The sequence below is a fragment of the Heptranchias perlo genome, chromosome 12 (assembly GCF_035084215.1).
Source record: "Heptranchias perlo isolate sHepPer1 chromosome 12, sHepPer1.hap1, whole genome shotgun sequence".
NCBI lineage: Eukaryota > Metazoa > Chordata > Chondrichthyes > Hexanchiformes > Hexanchidae > Heptranchias > Heptranchias perlo.
The window spans coordinates 14,637,900-14,655,269 of NC_090336.1; the positions used below are offsets into that span (position 1 = coordinate 14,637,900).

Genomic DNA, 17,370 nt, shown 5'->3' on the forward strand with positions numbered 1-17,370 from the left:
CCTGATGTAAATATAATGGCCGGAATAACACCTGAAGAAAGTTTATTTTCGCAATCTCTCTCCCTGTAATGAGCCTCACGCAGCTCTCCAATTTGCAGCCTCTTCAATGGATATGTCCGGGTAAAAAATGTGGAAATGTCAACTTTGTAAGAAGAACAAATTGTAACAGATGTGGAAAGGACATATGAAGCAAAGATAACATGTGGTACAGTTTGTTCTCGCAAAGTTGACATTTCCACATTTTTTTTTATCCAGACATATCCACTCACCGCCTGACGTGAAAGCTTTTCGCCAACATCTTTTCCGCTTCTACTGAAGAGGCTGGAAATCGGGGTGCTGCGGGCGGCTCGTTACAGGAAGAGAGAGGAAAAATAAACTTTCTTCAGGCGATATACCGGCCATCACGTATTGCGAGAAAATCGCAAAGCACGAACACGCCCGCTATAAGAGGTGGAGCCTGCAATGCTTGGATTAAGCAGTTGGTGACAGGTAAACCTAGTATGCAACTCTGCTGAGATGTCTAGAACATCGAGGTACCTGGCAGGTCACAAACGTGTAGGTTATTTCAGCATACTTAAAGCAGTTATCTGCAGGACAAGGATATGAACACCAATTCATATATCCAAGGTCCAGTGTCTCGACATTGGTTGGGTTACAGAAAAGTGAGCAGCTCCTGAAGCTCCACACCTCAACTGGTGGAACCATCATCCGATGGGAGATGGTTTAAGTTCATGCAGTGGTAAGGATGATGGTGACAATGCACTCGAACATTTTACACGAGTTTTGCTGTTCACCATTCTGCTCTTTGAATTTCTGGCACCTGCTGTCCACCGAAAGAAAACTTCAAACGATTGACTATTCTCCTCGTCAAGGATCGAGTTAGCGCCATGAGGACATGATCAATGATAAGAAATTGGCATATAACCAATCTTCTATGGCATATAACCAATCTTCCATATAACCAATCTTATCATCTATATTGGGCATCTTGCGCCGATCAAACATCAGCTTTCAAAAACTTATTTTTCAAACTCCTGGCTTTTAGCCGCTTAGGTGCGAAAGCCAATTTCTGAGTGGCAGGTTACCAGACAAAAAATCAGCAATACTTCATGCATGTACCCAATTAGCCATATAGAGTCCTATTTGACTAGGTACATGAACATTGCAGTCATCAAAATAAAACAGACTGCAGCCTAGACATAGGAGGACTGAAGATTATATAAATCCTTCTTGCTGTTGATGCCGAGAAGATGGGATACATCCTGCCATTCTGGATACAACCCGACAAGTTACCACAGATTTGGGACACTTTGCAGGATCAACTTTCAGTCACCCCTCCTAATCTCTCCTTTCCTGATTTGCCGTTCATTTTCCTTACGCCTCTGTGAAGTACCGTGGGACTTTTAAAAAAAATGTTAAGGCCCTATACGAATGCAAACTATTGTTGTTTTGGCTCAGGCTATTTATCAGACAGCCCCTCCCTGCCCAGACAGGTTTAACCCACTTGTGTCTGGATACAAAGCAGACTTTGGCAAATGGGAGTATATTTGGCTTTACTCAGGCCAACTAGAAGAATCACTGTAGATCCAGTTAGGTGGAGTTATCATTGGACACAAGTGAGCTGAATTCCCTGCTAGCCATATGGCACGACTGTCTGTTAAAATAGAAGCACGCTGATTGGCCTGCATGGAGGCAAAATCAGATCTGCATGTTTTGTACTATTTATTTGCAAGGACTGCTCTCTAACATGGTTCATATTTCCCTTGTGGTGGGGGGGGGGGGGGGGGGGGTGGAGATTGGAAAGAGCAAGTAACATTTACTCCCACAATTTTAAAATACCGGGGCCTTGTTAGGAAAAAAAAAAGTCTCTGGAAATATTGCCTTACATCAGACCCTCAGACATAAAAAGCTGGTTTCTAAAGCAATCCTTAAGTGCAAGGGCACATAAGGTACATCATGATATGTGAGCTGTAGAGCTACTCAAGATAAATAACCATGGTCCAGAGCTGGGGAAAAGGGGGTGAGGGTCATTTTCCATCAAAACATCTGTGAACGAGCAAGAAATTGCTAAGAAACCACCTATCAAGGTCATTGTTTGGTCATATGAAACCTTCTAAATGAACGGAAAATGAACGGCAAATCAGGAAAGGAGGGTTAATAGGGAAAGAGGTGATAAGTGGGAGGTATTTCAGAACATTGCACTTTGGTTATTATTCTGACTATTAAAGGAAAGAGTATTTGTAAGAAGTATCAAAATGCTCAACTATGCTCCACGTTACTTTGATTTTAAATAGACCAAATGCAACATAAATGTACTGTCCCCTAGTGGATGTTCAAGTCTCCTAAAATATTCACTGATGAAAAATCAACCTGCACATTCAAACTGACCCCTTTCGAGTGAGCGAGAGAGCCTGACTGTTCAAAGCTTGTCAAGTTAACCCATTAGTTTTGATCAAAAATTCTCAACCCGAGAACCTTGTAGCTTCTTCAAACATTTCAATAGAGAGGTTCATCTCTTCATACTTTCTAAGAATGTAAGAATCTGCAGATTCCAGCATTCCATACAGACACATTCCTGTAGATAAGTAAACTTGGTGACCATGTTCGCATTTAACGATAAAATTTCCAGCTCACCCTTGAACGCTGAAACATTAAAAGAGAATACATTTTCATGGGCAATAAAGCAGCAACAAATGACAACTACTCGCATGTGAACTTACACAGTGAGTGTCAACAGGCTATTTGGCAGTGAGGCATATCAAACAAGCTTGACCTTGTCCTCATTCAATATTCGTATGCATACACTTTCTCGCAGGGGTCACTGGACACTGATGAGGAACAGAACCACGGTTGATTTGTTTTCCTCCCCAAACCAAGAGAGTAGGCCCAAACATAGTGCTACATCACTATCATGGCCAAGATCAACTAATGCAACATAGGCAAAGAATTAAACCTTGCATCCTCTCGGTCGAAACGGCTCAGTTCCACATCAGTAGTGCATTTTCACATTGAGTTACTAGGGGAAACCAGAGTTCAGATAATCTCAAACAGCAAGAATAAACCTTGAGCAGTTTTCTCCATTCACCAAGCAATCTTTAACCTAATTAGTTTTTAAATACAGGCAATGGCACTTAAATTGGATCTGGTCAGTTTTTGTATTGGTCACTCCCGACAAGAAAAGGATTCCCATTTTTATTTCACATTTACCCTGTCTATCTTACGTCATGTAAAAATATAATACATAAACCTTGCCAAAAAAGTTCTTCAACAAGATCAAGGTTGACCAAAAACAAAACAAAAAGATGAACTTTCTTTTTAGCAGAACTAGTAACTGAACAGTGAGGATAAGAGGATTCCTAGAAGTTATGAGAAATAGCTTTGGCAAGAGAGCAAAAAGTGCAATGACTGAAGGGACAGGAAGTCAACAGGTGATTTTCAATAAAGTTATATTTAGCAACTCTAAAGTCCGTACAAGCAGAGATAATGGTGGCTTGAGATGCTGCAGGCTGATCAAGCTGCTAGGTATAATAGGTAATATGTTCAGTAGGGATGCAGAAACTCAGGCATGATTGAACAAAGATGTAATGCCAGACTTGACAGAAGGGGAAAGATATAAAGTCTTGGTTCATTTAGTGGCAGAAATGTAAGGGTCACAAATGAAAACAGCAGTTGGATCAAGGAAAAGCAGTAAAAAAAAATTCTATAAGACCATCCCAGCAAAGCAAAACAGGGGTAGTTTGCAGATTGTGATTCACTGCAGGGTATTTTGCAAGAGGCAGATCTAACACAATGACCAGGAGTGGTAAGGAGACTAATGCAATACATGAGTTAAGATTATAGGTTAAAAAAAGTCAAGAGATTAGCTGAATTAGTAGGATATAGACAATCTGATTGATGAGTTGTTTGATGGCATTCATGATTGCAAAGGACTCTTCATTAGCGCTGGCTGGATCTAATATCACTTATTAGATAATAAGTGGAGCTAATGCTGCCATAAAATCATCAAGAATACCGATGTCAGCTGAGGGGAAGTTGGAATGGATCAGTTTTACTTAACAAAAGGCTAACAAGTTTAGAGAGTTATCAAGGAAAGGAGAGCAATAGAGGCCATAAATAAATTTAGTAAGCAGAGGACGACATTTTTAGCCACAAGAGTTCAAAGTCAGGAGATTCATAAGTAGCTACAGTGAGCAGCAGGGGTATCAGAAGTTGGAGTGGAAAGTTCAAGAGAAATTGAATGGGTGAAGAATCGAAGAGGTGAAAGGAGGTTTCACCGAGAAGAAAAAATGAGGCAGGACCAGTGGAAATGGAAAGGAACAGAATTGAGATTTGAGCTGAGGAGCTGTGAGCCGGCGCCTGGTCTAGTGAGGAAGAGGAGCACACCCCTATTCTACTAGAACTTACAATATTCGAAAATCCAAGTAAATAATAAACTGCTTCACGAGAACAGCTGCCTATCAAATATTTAATCTACATGACTCTGTTCTCCTCCATTGTACGTCTATCTCAACTGGTGCCACAACTGCCAAGTTTTTTTTCAGGAAAAAAAAGTAATACCCACGTTAGACAATGGAAAGCAAAGAAAGGAAAAGCGTGCAATGCAAACAGAAAAAGATAGAGGGAAGCAGAGACTTCAAGAAAGAGTGAGGAGAGTGAAGAGTTGAAGACTGAGACACCATAAAATATCAGGCATAGAAAAGGGGACAGGAGAAAAAAAATGGAAGGAGTAGAGAGCAAGAGCACCAAGCAGAGATAAACCATTTTTTTTTGTCCGTGAGCAATGCCACAGAAAAGCAACTAGTGTTAAAGTTAATAAGCAGCCGCCCCCTCCCACGAAAAATAAACTGATCAATTTGTAACAGAAAAGGATCCCAGGGCTGCACTCCACTGTTCCTATTACCAATTCAAACACTTCAATCATTGCCAGTTACACTGCTTCATACACTTTTTCACTTTGATCTATTGGAGCTTTTGAATATCACATCAAAAATTGGCCTGTTATAATTGTCAAGTACCCTTTCTAACATATCATTCATAATAGATTGATATATCACTTGTAATAGCTCAACAAGTCTCCTAGAGCTTAAGGTGGCACTTTCATTTCAGATTGATTTATCTCTATTTCAGATTTGAAGAAACAGTTTTACGTTTGCTCTTTTAGACTCAATCCTCTGGATTCTAGATAACAGACTGACAGTCTTACAAAATGCAATGTTGAATGTCCCATTTCTTTGACAATTGGCAATGCAGAAGAACGGAGTTCGAGACTGCAACTTTGCCAAGAACAAAGAATTTTTGAAAAATCCCTTAAGAAACTGGTACACACTTGACATCAAGGAAACATACCCAAGACAAGCATAGCACAGGATGGTTCATTTCTGATCCAAGTACAGTACGTCCCACAATTATTTTGTTACTAATGCTCAATAAACCATTGACTGCAAAATTAGACTGAGCACATTTTAAAAATCTGATCAGTTTAAGTAAAATATAAATGCTTTTTATATTGAGCGTTTTCCATTTTTACTTCAGTTAAATTTCCAAATGGGCAAAGATTTATCTGCAGTATAAAAACATACATGCAAACCTAGAAAACTAGGAAAAGCTGACCGACTGCTTTCAAAGAAGCTGATACAGTTCCCAGAAATCTGACAACTCAAGAACAGCCCTGAATATAAGCATATGACATGTGAAAACAAATAGTTGCACATGCTTTGTAACTTCAGCTGTCGGTATGCCCAACATTCCTTCAAAAACAAAGAACAAAGTAACGTTTGGATTTTCAACAGATCAACCAGACCATTTCTTCACCAAAAGTTATCTCAACAGCCACCCTTCTGCATCCAATTCACCTCCAGCCCAAGTTCACATATCCACTCTACCCCACTCTGAACCTAGGTCACAGTCACATTGGACCCCATCCAACTCCACCTTTCAGAGACGGCACCTCTTCCTCCAACCAGCCCAGTGCATACAGGCACTCTGCTCTTTCTTCGCCCCTCCCAATTTAATCTAGCACTATTCTGCCCTTACAACCCAGTTCAAGTTGGAACTCTTCCACCCCACCTCCCAGTTCATGCCGACAGTCTCCTTTCTTCCCTTCATCCCAAAGCACAGCTCCCAGCTTCTCCCTGCTCCCCCCATCAAATACTATTCCCAGTTTCTGGAGACTTCTCTTCATTGTCATCCATTTTCCCCCATCTATTCCGCTGCTCACTGCATTATTTTCCTCTCCCCCTCCCTCATTGCCATCCAATCCTTCCCTTTCCTTAACAATGCTCCTAGCCAAGTCCATCTGCTGTGAACTGTAGGGGCAGGAACTCCTGTTCTCGAGAATTGACCCTTACAGCACGCAGCAGCCAGAAGCACTTCCATCAATAGAAGGAGCTCGCTAAGAGGTGAGATACCCAGTCCACGCTGATTTTTTGTCAGCAAACAATAGCATGCACACCAGGCCCTACAAAATGCTGACCACTGGCACGTGAGCAGGAATTCTGATCCAAATACTCAATCTTTACTCAAAGATGTAATAAAGAAACAGCTAGAGAACAAAAATATAATAAAAAAGTCAGCATGGATTTCAGAAGGGAAAGTCATGCTTTACCAACCTTATTGAATTCTTTGAAGAAGTAACAAAAAGTGACAAGGGTAATGCAGTAGATGTAATATATTTGGATTTTCAAAAGGCCTTCGATAAGATACTGCATTGTAGACTCATGACTAAGATCAGCCCGTGTGGAGTCAGGGGACAGGTAGCAGAATGGATAGCAAGCTGGCTACAAAACAGAAAACAGAGATTAGGGGTTAAGAGTACCTACTCAGACTAGCAAAAGGTGAGAACTGGTATACCACAGGGATCGGTGCTAGGACCATTGTGATTCACAATTTACATTAATGATATGGATTCAGGAATTGGAAGTACTATTTCAAAATTTGTGGACGACACCAAATTGGGAGGTGTCACTGATACAAAGGAAGAATGCGTCAAAATGCAAGAGGACATGAATAAACGTGCAGAATGGGTGTGTAATTGGCAAATGAATTTCAATATAGTTGAGTGTGAGGTGGTGCATTTTGGTAGGAAGAATAAGGAGGCCACATACTGCTTGGATAATAAGAGTCTAAATGGGATAGAGGAGCAAAGGGATTTAAGAGTACAGAAGCACAAATCACGAAACGTCCTCACCAATCTACCTGTCGCAGTAGCATCCACCCATGACAGTACTGGTAGGAGTGACCACCGCACAGTCCTTGTGGAGACGAAGTCCCATCTTCACACTGAAGACACCATCCAACGTATTGTGTAGCACTACCACCGTGCTAAATGGAATAGATTCAGAACAGAAATAGCAGCTGAAAATTGGGCATCCATGAGGTGCTGTGGGCCATCAGCAGCAGCAGAATTGTATTCCAGCACAATCTGTAACCTCATGGCCCGGCATATTCCTCACTCTACCTTTACTGACAAGCCAGGGGATCAACCCTGGTTCAATGAGAAGTGTAGAAGAGCATGCCAGGAGCAGCACCAGGCATACCTAAAAATGAGGTGCCAACCTGGTGAAGCTACAACACAGGACTACATGCATGCTAAACAGCGGAAGCAACATGTTATAGACAGAGCTAAGCGATTCCACAACCAACGGATCAGATCAAAGCTCTGCAGTCCTGCCACATCCAGTCGTGAATGGTGGTGGGACAATTAAAGAACTAACGGGAGGAGGTGGCTCCGTGAACATCCCCATCCTCAATGATGGCAGAGTCCAGCACGTGAGTGCAAAAGACAAGGCTGAAGCATTTGCAACCATCTTCAGCCAGAAGTGCCGAGTGGATGACCAATCTCGGCCTCCTCCTAATATCGCCACCATCACAGAAGCCAGACTTCAGCCAATTCGATTCACTCCACGTGATATCAAGAAATGGCTGAGTGCACTGGATACAGCAAAGATTATGGGCCCCAACAACATCTCGGCTAAAGTGCTGAAGCCTTGTGCTCCAGAACTAGCCGCACCTCTAGCCAAGCTGTTCCCGTACAGCTACAACACTGGCATCTACCGACAATGTGAAAAACTGCGCAAGTATGTCCTGTCCACAAAAAGCAGGTCAAATCCAATCCAGCCAATAACCGCCCAACAGTCCACTCTCAATCATCAGCAAAGTGATGGAAGGTGTCGTCGACAGTGCTATCAAGCGGCACTTACTCACCAATAACCTGCTCACCGACGCTCAGTTTGGGTTTCGCCAGGACCAGCTCCAGACCTCATTACAGCCTTGGTCCAAACATGGACGAAAGAACTGAATTCCAGAGGTGAGGTGAGAATGACTGCCCTTGACATCAAGGCAGCATTTGACCAAGTGTGGCACCAAGAAGCCCTAGTAAAATTGAAGTCAATGGGAATCGGGGGAAAACTCTCCAGTGGCTGGAATCATACCGAGCACAAAGGAAGATGGCAGTGGTTGTTGGAGGCCCATCATCTCAGCCCCAGGACATTGCTGCAGGAGTTCCTCAGGGCAATGTCCTAGACCCAACCATCTTCAGCTGCTTCATCAATGACATTCCCTCATCATAAGGTCAGAAATGGGGATGTTCCCTGATGATTAGTGTTCAGTTCCATTCACAACCCCTCAGATAATGAAGCAGGACCTGGACAATATCCAGGCTTGGGCTGATAATTGGCAAGTAACATTCGTGCCATACAAGTGCCAGGCAATGACCATCTCCAACAAGAGAGAGTCTAACCACCTCCCCTTGACGTTCAAAGGCATTACCATCGCCGAATCCTCCACCATCAACATCCTGAGCGTCACGATTGTCCAGAAACTTAACTGGACCAGCCACATAAATACTGTGGCTACAAGAGCAGGTCAGAGGCTGGGTATTCTGCGGCCAGTGACTCACCTCCTGACTGCCCAAAGCCTTTCCACCATCTACAAGGCACAAGTCAGGAGTGTGATAGAATGCTTGCCACTTGCCTGGATGAGTGCAGCTCCAACGCTCAAGAAACTCGACACCATCCAGGACAAAGCAGCCAGCTTGATTGGCACCCCATCCACCACCCTAAACATTCACTTCCTTCATCACCGGCACACCGTGGCTGCAGTGTACCCCATGTACAGGATGAACTGTAGCAACTCGCCAAGGCTTCTTCGACAGCACCTCCCAAGCCCGCAACCTCTACCACCTAGAAGGACAAGGGTGGCAGGCACATGGGAACAACACCACCTGCACGTTCCCCTCCAAGTCACACTCCATCCAGACTTGGAAATATATTGCCATTCCATCACCGGGTCAAAATCCTGTAACTCCCTACCTAACGGCACTGTGGGAGAACTTTAACCACACGGACTACAGCGATTCAAGGCGGCGGCTCACCACCACCTTCTCAAGGGCAATTAGGGATTGGCAATAAATGCTGGCCTTGCCAGCGATGCCCACTTCCCATGAACGAATAAAAAAAAACTGAGAGGATATACTTATCAGGAAAAGCTAACAGGCTGGGGCTCTTCTCTCTAGAAAAAAGGTTGAGGGGAGACCCGATAGAGGTCTTTATGATAATGAACGGGTTTGATAGGGTAGATACAGAGAAAATGTTTCCACTTGTGGTGGAGTCCAAAACTAGAGGTCATAAATATAAAATGGTCACTAATAAATCCAAGAGAGAATTCAGGAGAAACTTCTTTAACCAAAGCGTGGTAAGAATGTGGAACGGGCTACCACAGGTAGTTGAGGCAAATAGCATAGATACATTTAAGGGGAGGCTAGATAAGCACATGAGGAAGAAAGGAATTGAAAGGTACGCTGATAGGGTTAGATGAAGTAGAGAGGGAGGAGGCTCGTTTGGAGCATAAACGCCGGCATAGACCAGTTGGGCCGAATAGCCTGTTTCTGTGCTGCAGTTTCGATGCAACTCGATGTAAATACAATCCTCATTCAAGCAGAAACATCAGGCCTCACAAAATGCTGACCATTGGCATGTGTGTATAAATCCTCATCCAAATACATTTCTCATTCAAGCAGATTGTCATTTTTGTCATTTATCAGAATCCCACATGTAAAAGAAAATAATAGTGCTGGTCACTATCTTAATTTTTTCTTCTAAACTTTACTGTTATGAAATAAGGAAAATTAATCATTGCTCTCTTATTAAGCCTCCCCATATCACATACTATTCTTTTGCCGAGAATAGACAGCAAAGCTTGTGGATACAAAAGTTGAAATCACTGGAGCAACTGGGCTTCACAGCTGTAGTTATAGAAGTTCTGGACTGAGTTGCAAACATCAGTGTATCCAAAATACAAATTCCTCCTGCAGTGAAGGTAATCAGACATCTAGCATTGACTTGCTGACACCATCTCCCCACTCACCCACCAATCCACTCACTAAGAAGTTTTAAAGCAAACAATTTGCAACAAGGTTTTTGAACAAAAATCATGCAGCACTTTCATCAGGACCATTTTATTGAATATGGCAGCAGGTGGGTGCTTACAATTTAGAATATGATCAATTGTGTAGATTAACACAACATCAGTAGCACTTCTGTTTATTTTAAATAACTTCAGGACATCAGCTTCCACCTCTTGGCGGAACGACATTCATTTACATAACAGCAACTGCACTAATTAGAGTAAATTGGCTGGGGCTGCTAATTCTATCCATTCCATTAAAATCAGCCCACCCACTGCCATCTGAAAGCTGGACACTTGGAATGAATCTGTTTGGACACATTCCCTAACTGCAGCTGTGTTGAAGAGAAACAAAAATCTGTGGTTCGGAGCTACAGTAAGACATGGCTCTCCCTGTGACAAAAAAAAACGAAGCATTTTGTCGATGATGAATTCGGCTATTGACTTGTGTCTTGCTGGTCATGGAATACACAGGTTTAAGAAAATGGGCCAATCTGGCTGATACATATGTCAGGACACAGCAGAGATGTAGTGCAGTTCAGAAAGGCATTGCTATGAGAACGTTTAGTTAAGTCACTGTTTTTGAATGGGAACAAATCTCACAGGATAGCCAGAGTGTTTTGGCCATTCAATTAGAAGTATCCTGTGGATCTTTTTAAGGCATATGATCAGCAGTTGCAATGGTGTGAAAGTTTTATTTAAATCCTCCTTTCCAATATATCTTTAAAGGAGGACGCTGGAGATACATCTGGGCTCACCTTCCTCTATGTCAGCAGTCATTCTCATGCCTCTGTGGATTGATGCTGGCCAGAGATTCTGTGGTCAGCGAGCTTCATGTCACGTAATGGGCTGATTCTGAGGTTCAGTTTTATATTGATGTTAGAACAGGTGAAGCAACTTTGTTCTTTATTTACATATGTGAGGAGGTTTAGCTAAGTGCATAATTGTTGTAAATCTAATGCTTGGTCTTGCTACCATTTATCTGTTTACTGCTCAATAAATCTGTTTGGTAGTTTATAAACTAAGCCGCACTTAAACAGAGGGTTTCTTCTTCCACTTTTCCAAAGTCAAAGAAGCCACATCGGCACAGGATATATCCAGTCGGCTGAAATATATTGGATCTTCGTTCAATCCCTAGGGAGCACAAGTTCATTTACAGGAATGGTCTGTAGCAATGAACTCAAAGAAAGCATGTGTGTAAAAACACTCCAAAAAAATGCAACCTTCCTCCTCGGCCCGCTTTTGGTTGAGCAGAGGGGCTCGTTAATACCAAACCTGGGCAGCCATCAGTGGCTATTGAGCCTGCCCTCTGCTGCCACACTCCCACCGCCCCTGCCCCCCGACCAAGGTAAAAATAAAAGGTCTTTATGAAAAGAGACATTAGCTGATTTGCCATTTAAAACAGGTTATTCATGAATTTATTTTTCACCCCAATACAGATGGCTATATTTTGAGGGCATGCGCTCATCAGTGCTTTGTTGATTTGTTTTTCTAATAGTTTGTTAATTTGCACTGCTAGCTGCTGAAAATTAAGCAAACAGATGGCTGGAAAACCTCACCAGTTTTCTAATTTTCATGCCGATAACACATGAAACTTAATTTTCTGGTGATTATTAAGCAGCTCAACTTTAAAGGCTTTAAAAACACACACCCACAACAACCTCACACACTACAGTCAGACTTCGTACAGTTAAGATCTTATGTACACACAGATGTTTCCATATTGCTTGGACAAATTTGCTTGGTTAAAAATGAGATCAATTGGCTGACTGCACACTCCACTGCTGCCAGTCTAATTGAAAGGAGACTTCTCAATTTACAAAATGAATTTCACTTCCACTAAAACAAATAGCAAATTTTAATTGGCTGTTGAAACAGTGTACTAAATGTTGTGTTGTTCAAGATATTGCTCTGTGACAGTTTCAAACTGAGGTTCCCAAGTTCCTGATCAACACATTTCTGCACATCTGCAATAAAATTTTCATTTTAGTACCCCCCTTAATTGTTGACTTTTCACATGTTTTAGTTTACAGCAATAGAATTAACATGATTTCTGCAGGAATAGCACTGTACCTTGGATTAGCTGACAGTCTTTTGAAAGCCAGGATAGTGGCTCCCAGAAATGAGTCAATATTTGCAGGGGTTGCAGCGGTGGGGGGGGGGGGGGGGGGGGGGGAAGAGCACGGGCACAGAGAAGAATTTGAATATCGACTGTGAAATAATTAGAGATCAGTCAATGGGTAAAGGGAAGTATACTGGTTCTACCCATCCACCCTCCAACCAGAATGAGGAAGAATTCATAAGTCATTTAGTGATGACACCATGAGAAATTTATTTAGTTGTTCTTTGACAGTGGAATGTGAGCCATATTTGTGACAGTCATCACTGGTATGTTATTTATATCACTTATTTTAAGCAGGGACTGGGACCAAATAAGGAGCTCAAAGCTTGAATAGTCTTGGGTTCAGTATCTTAAATTGAGGAATAGTTTAAAAATTTGTGTGACCATTTGCAATTGAATGATGGCAATGAAGACACTCATCCATGCTGTTGTTTTATATATGCACATTAGCTTTGTTTCTTTGTACGGCAATGGCTCTTGTCGTTTCCCAGCAACCCCCCCACCACACACACAAATCTCTCTTCTCCACTCCTGAAGGTGCCAATTGTTGCTAGGGTATGGTGCCCCACTCAACAGCAGCCCTTTAGTACTTTGCCCAAATGGCCATTGTTCAAGTGAGCATTAGCAGACCATATGACCATGGAAGGGAATTATAATTGAACTCAATCACATCGTCACCCAACATCTGCACAAAGACACACCCAACAGTAACTATAGGCTCACAAGCAGCAGCGAGAACTCTGGCTGATTTTAACCCTGGCATGTCCACTGGCCAATTGTACCGCCCAGCTAACCCAGCATAGAAGGTTCTTTTCGGAGCTATAGACATGAAGATCTTTGATGTGTGATGATGGCCACAAGAGGCTATTAATGCATTCTAAAGGTGAAAGCGCATAAATAAGACTTATTACAATGTATCAGGGTATAGCATATTCCATTTATATTTTAAATGCACTGCTGGCATTTTTGACAAACTTTATTTTCAAATTACCAATTTCAAAAATGCATTTAAAGTTTAATAAGTGTTACAGAGGAAATAAGGCTGTGATGAACATTCTGACCTCATCGTGTGCAATATAACTAGACAGACAACTCTGCGCTGCATGAGGTTCATTAATTGTGCTCTATTTTTAATTTGTTCTATCCAAAACTTCCAAAGCAATCAAACTTGCCGTCTTTAATAAAGCTGTGGTCAGATACAAAAACGAATTACAACTCTGTGTGCTGCCATTATCAGAACAGTTAAGTGACATCTACAACAGTGTTTCATTTTGCAAACCAGCACGCTAGGCATCAGAATATAAATCAACAGTTGAGATGTTGTCTCTTCAATTCAGTGAAGATAAAAAGATTGTTTTTAAAAATTGAGGAAGGAAAAATATGTCCTAGACTAAGTTAAAAAGGCAATGTTGAATCCTAAAGAATACAACAGAAAACATTTTTAGGTGGATATTTGGACATTTGAGCTGCCACATTGGCATTAATAATCTTATCCCTTAGAGTAATCCCTTAGACACTAAGTGAAGCGTTGAAATTAATTTTACAAAAAACCCTGTGACACTCATCATGTTGCTGTTTTCTGGACCCTTTCTAGATGCAGCTCATTAATACAATAGCCAACATGCATGCCTACAGAATAACTCTAACAGTATTAAAGCAGATGTTAGATATAATTGAAATCAGGATGATCATATATTGGTGTATTTTCAGTGGGGCTATTTTCCCTTTTTTACACCCACTACAGAGATTTTACAATTTATCACATGCAAAAAATTAACCACCAGATTTTTATTGAGGTATTTTTGCAATGCAGATGGGTGGAATAAATATGGTTAATTCCCACAATGTGTGTAATTAATGGAATAAGTAACAATGTATCAGGGTTTGAAGCATCCCTGCAGAAGTTATATTGTTTGTTTATTAAAGACAGCAATTTCAACAGCAACAAATGCAATCACTAGTTACCTACTGAAAGCAACAAAACCTACCTTTACTCAAACACACACTTACATACACAATTTTTATTACAATCTATGCTATATCTGTACATTTATTAAATCACTGTATAACAGCAAATAAAAGACTGAGAAAAAGACCGAGCAGAATGAACTCTTTATGACCCAGTATTAAACCATCCATAGGCATCGTTACTGAGGAACTCATTGACCAACTGGCTCTACAAAAGAGACAGCGTCAATCAGGAGGCTTGTTAACAGACTTACTCTAGAGACGGCAGTGTAACTCAAAGCTCATTTGCAAAACTGATAACCACCTAGCTGCAGTGCCACTTAAGGGAGTTCACTAATGGACAGGTGGCAGAGTAGAAACAATGTCAGGATGCTCACTAGTGAACTAGCATTATTGCAGCTTATAATTTTTCATTAGGCACAGGGATAGTAGCGCTCCTACAAAAAAAAGTGCACAGAATTGTAGGATGCAGTCAATTGCCTGTGACATCCTGCATAGTGAACTCCCCATATCAGTTGGACCATATGAAAGAAGTGGCAAGAGCAAAGTGAGGGTAAACTGAAGAGTGAATAAAACAACAGCGTTCTTGCTCATCTGCTGCTCACCGACTCAAGAGTAGCATTGGGAGCGGACTGGAAATAATCATCTTTGTCAGGAAAGAATGAATGTCATTGGAGGGTCGAGGCTTTAAAGAGAAGAAAAAAACTTACAAAATGGAAGGGAGAGATCTGGATTAGATTGGCCAGAAATAGAAAACGCTCACCTATTAGTCGTTTTGAAGAAATTCAAGTGCAGTCCTTACAGCCTGAGACTATTGGGTTACTGAACACCCCAAAGTGTTACACAATGTAAGGTGACATTCCTTTCTCTGGACTCTGATTGTCCAGATAAACACAATGCATTATGTAAGGAAATATCTCTTGACTCGTTTATTAATGAGGTCCCAGCAGACACAGATAATATTTACCTGCCAAGGCTCTATTGACAGAGGAATGAGTGGCTAATCCAGGCTGTCCTCGCTCATGGAAGATGCCTGCGTATGGAAGGTATTCGGGCAGCAGAAATCGCCTACAGAAAGTAAAATATTCATTTAGATGCAAAAGAGCAATAAAATTCTTACATAAGCAATCAGTTCTTTTCACAGTGAACACCAATTTAATACTTTGATCTGAAAACATAAATTTGTTACGTGCAAGAAGTGAAAAAACAATTTTACAATGCAACTTATTTGCTAGATCACCATTTACATCACAGGCATGAACCAAAATTCAAACAGCAGCTTTTAGTCTGGCTGGGGCAGGGGAAGGGTTAGAAGCTGAATTTTGAAAATCTACTTTCAGGTGTTACATGAACAGGAGGATGAAATGTAATGTAGATGCTGCACACAACATCACACATTTCAGGCAAGAACAACTGCTGGATTTATTTTGCAGACAGCTTACAAGCTCCCTTCAAAAGCACCACATTTCTACATTAACTCTATAAACTTTGGTGCCTCTTATTTGATAGCCAAAACATTTTTAATTTCTCTAAAACTGCTGCACAAGACAATGCTGTAAAAACGATGTATAAGCTGCACTGTTATAACCCTTCATTTTATTCAGCCTGGGATGTTCTTCTTTCCCAGCGGAATATTGCCTGACCTCTGAAATCCAAGAAATTATAGATACAAATCTGTATCCTGCTAATCTGTGGCACAGATGTTTGTACATCAACATTGTGTCATCATGCCTCTTTTTAGAATCATAGAAAGGTTAAGCACGGAAGGAGGCCATTCGACCCAGCGCCGGCTCTATGCAAGAGCAATCCAGCTAGTCCCACTCGCCCGCCCTATTCCTAAAGCCCTGCAAATCTTTTCCTTTCAAGTATTTATCCAGTTCCCTTTTGAAGGCCATGATTGAATCTGCTTCCACCACCCCCTCGGGCAGTGCATTCCAGATCCTAGCCACTCGTTGTGTAAACAAATTTTTCCTCATATCACCTTTGGTTCTTTTGTCAATCACCTTAAATCTATGTCCTCTGGTTCTTCACCCTCCTGCCAATGGGAACAGTTTCTTTCTATCAACTCTGTCTAGACCCTTCATGATTTTGAATGCCTCGATCAAATCTCCTCGCAACCGTCTCTGTTCCAAGGAGAACAATTCCAACTTCTCCAGTCTATCCATGTAACTGAAGTCCCTCATCCCTGGAATCATTCTAATAAATCTCTTCTGCACCCTCTCTAAGGCCTTGACATCTTTCCGAAAGTGCGGGGCCCAGAACTGGACACAATACTCCTGTTGTGTCTGAACCAGTGTTTTATAAAGGTTCATCATGACTTCCGTACTTTTGTACTCCATGCCTCTATTTATAAAGCCTAGGATCCCATATTCTTTTTTAACCGCTTTTTCAACCTGCCTTGCCACCTTCAACGGTTTGTGCACATATAACCCCAGATTTCTCTGTTCCTGTACTCCTTTTAGAGTTGAGGCCTCTGGTTTATATTACCTCTCCTCGTTCTTCCTATCGAAATGTATCACTTCGCATTTTTCTGTGTTAAATTTCATCTGCCATGTGTCCGCCCATGCCACCAGCCTGTCTTTATCCTCTTGAAGTCTATCATTATCCTCCTCACTGTTTACTACCCATCCAAGTTTTGTGTCATTTTTAAATTTTGAAATTGTGCCCGGTACATCCAAGTCCAAGTCATTAATATATATCAAGAAAAGCAGTGGTCCCAGCACCAACCCCTGGGGAACACCACTGTACACCTCCCTCCAGCCCAAAAAACAACCGTTCATCACTACTCTCTATTTCCTGTCACTTAGCCAATTCTGTAACAATGCTGCTACTGCCCCCTTTATTCCATGGGTCGCAATCTTGATGATAAGCCAACCATG

The 17,370-nt window shown here is 41.6% G+C and overlaps 1 protein-coding gene across 4 annotated transcripts in view; it reads right to left on the reverse strand.

Annotated features, from left to right (window-relative positions):
- LOC137327835 (activating molecule in BECN1-regulated autophagy protein 1-like) overlaps positions 1–17,370 on the reverse strand; it is a 400,989-nt gene that overhangs the window by 202,252 nt on the left and 181,367 nt on the right. For all 4 annotated transcript variants that reach the window (XM_067993681.1, XM_067993682.1, XM_067993679.1 and 1 more), the window contains one exon: positions 15,459–15,559. In XM_067993681.1, coding sequence (XP_067849782.1) covers positions 15,459–15,559 — 101 coding nt within the window. The remainder of the gene's footprint in view (positions 1–15,458; positions 15,560–17,370) is intronic.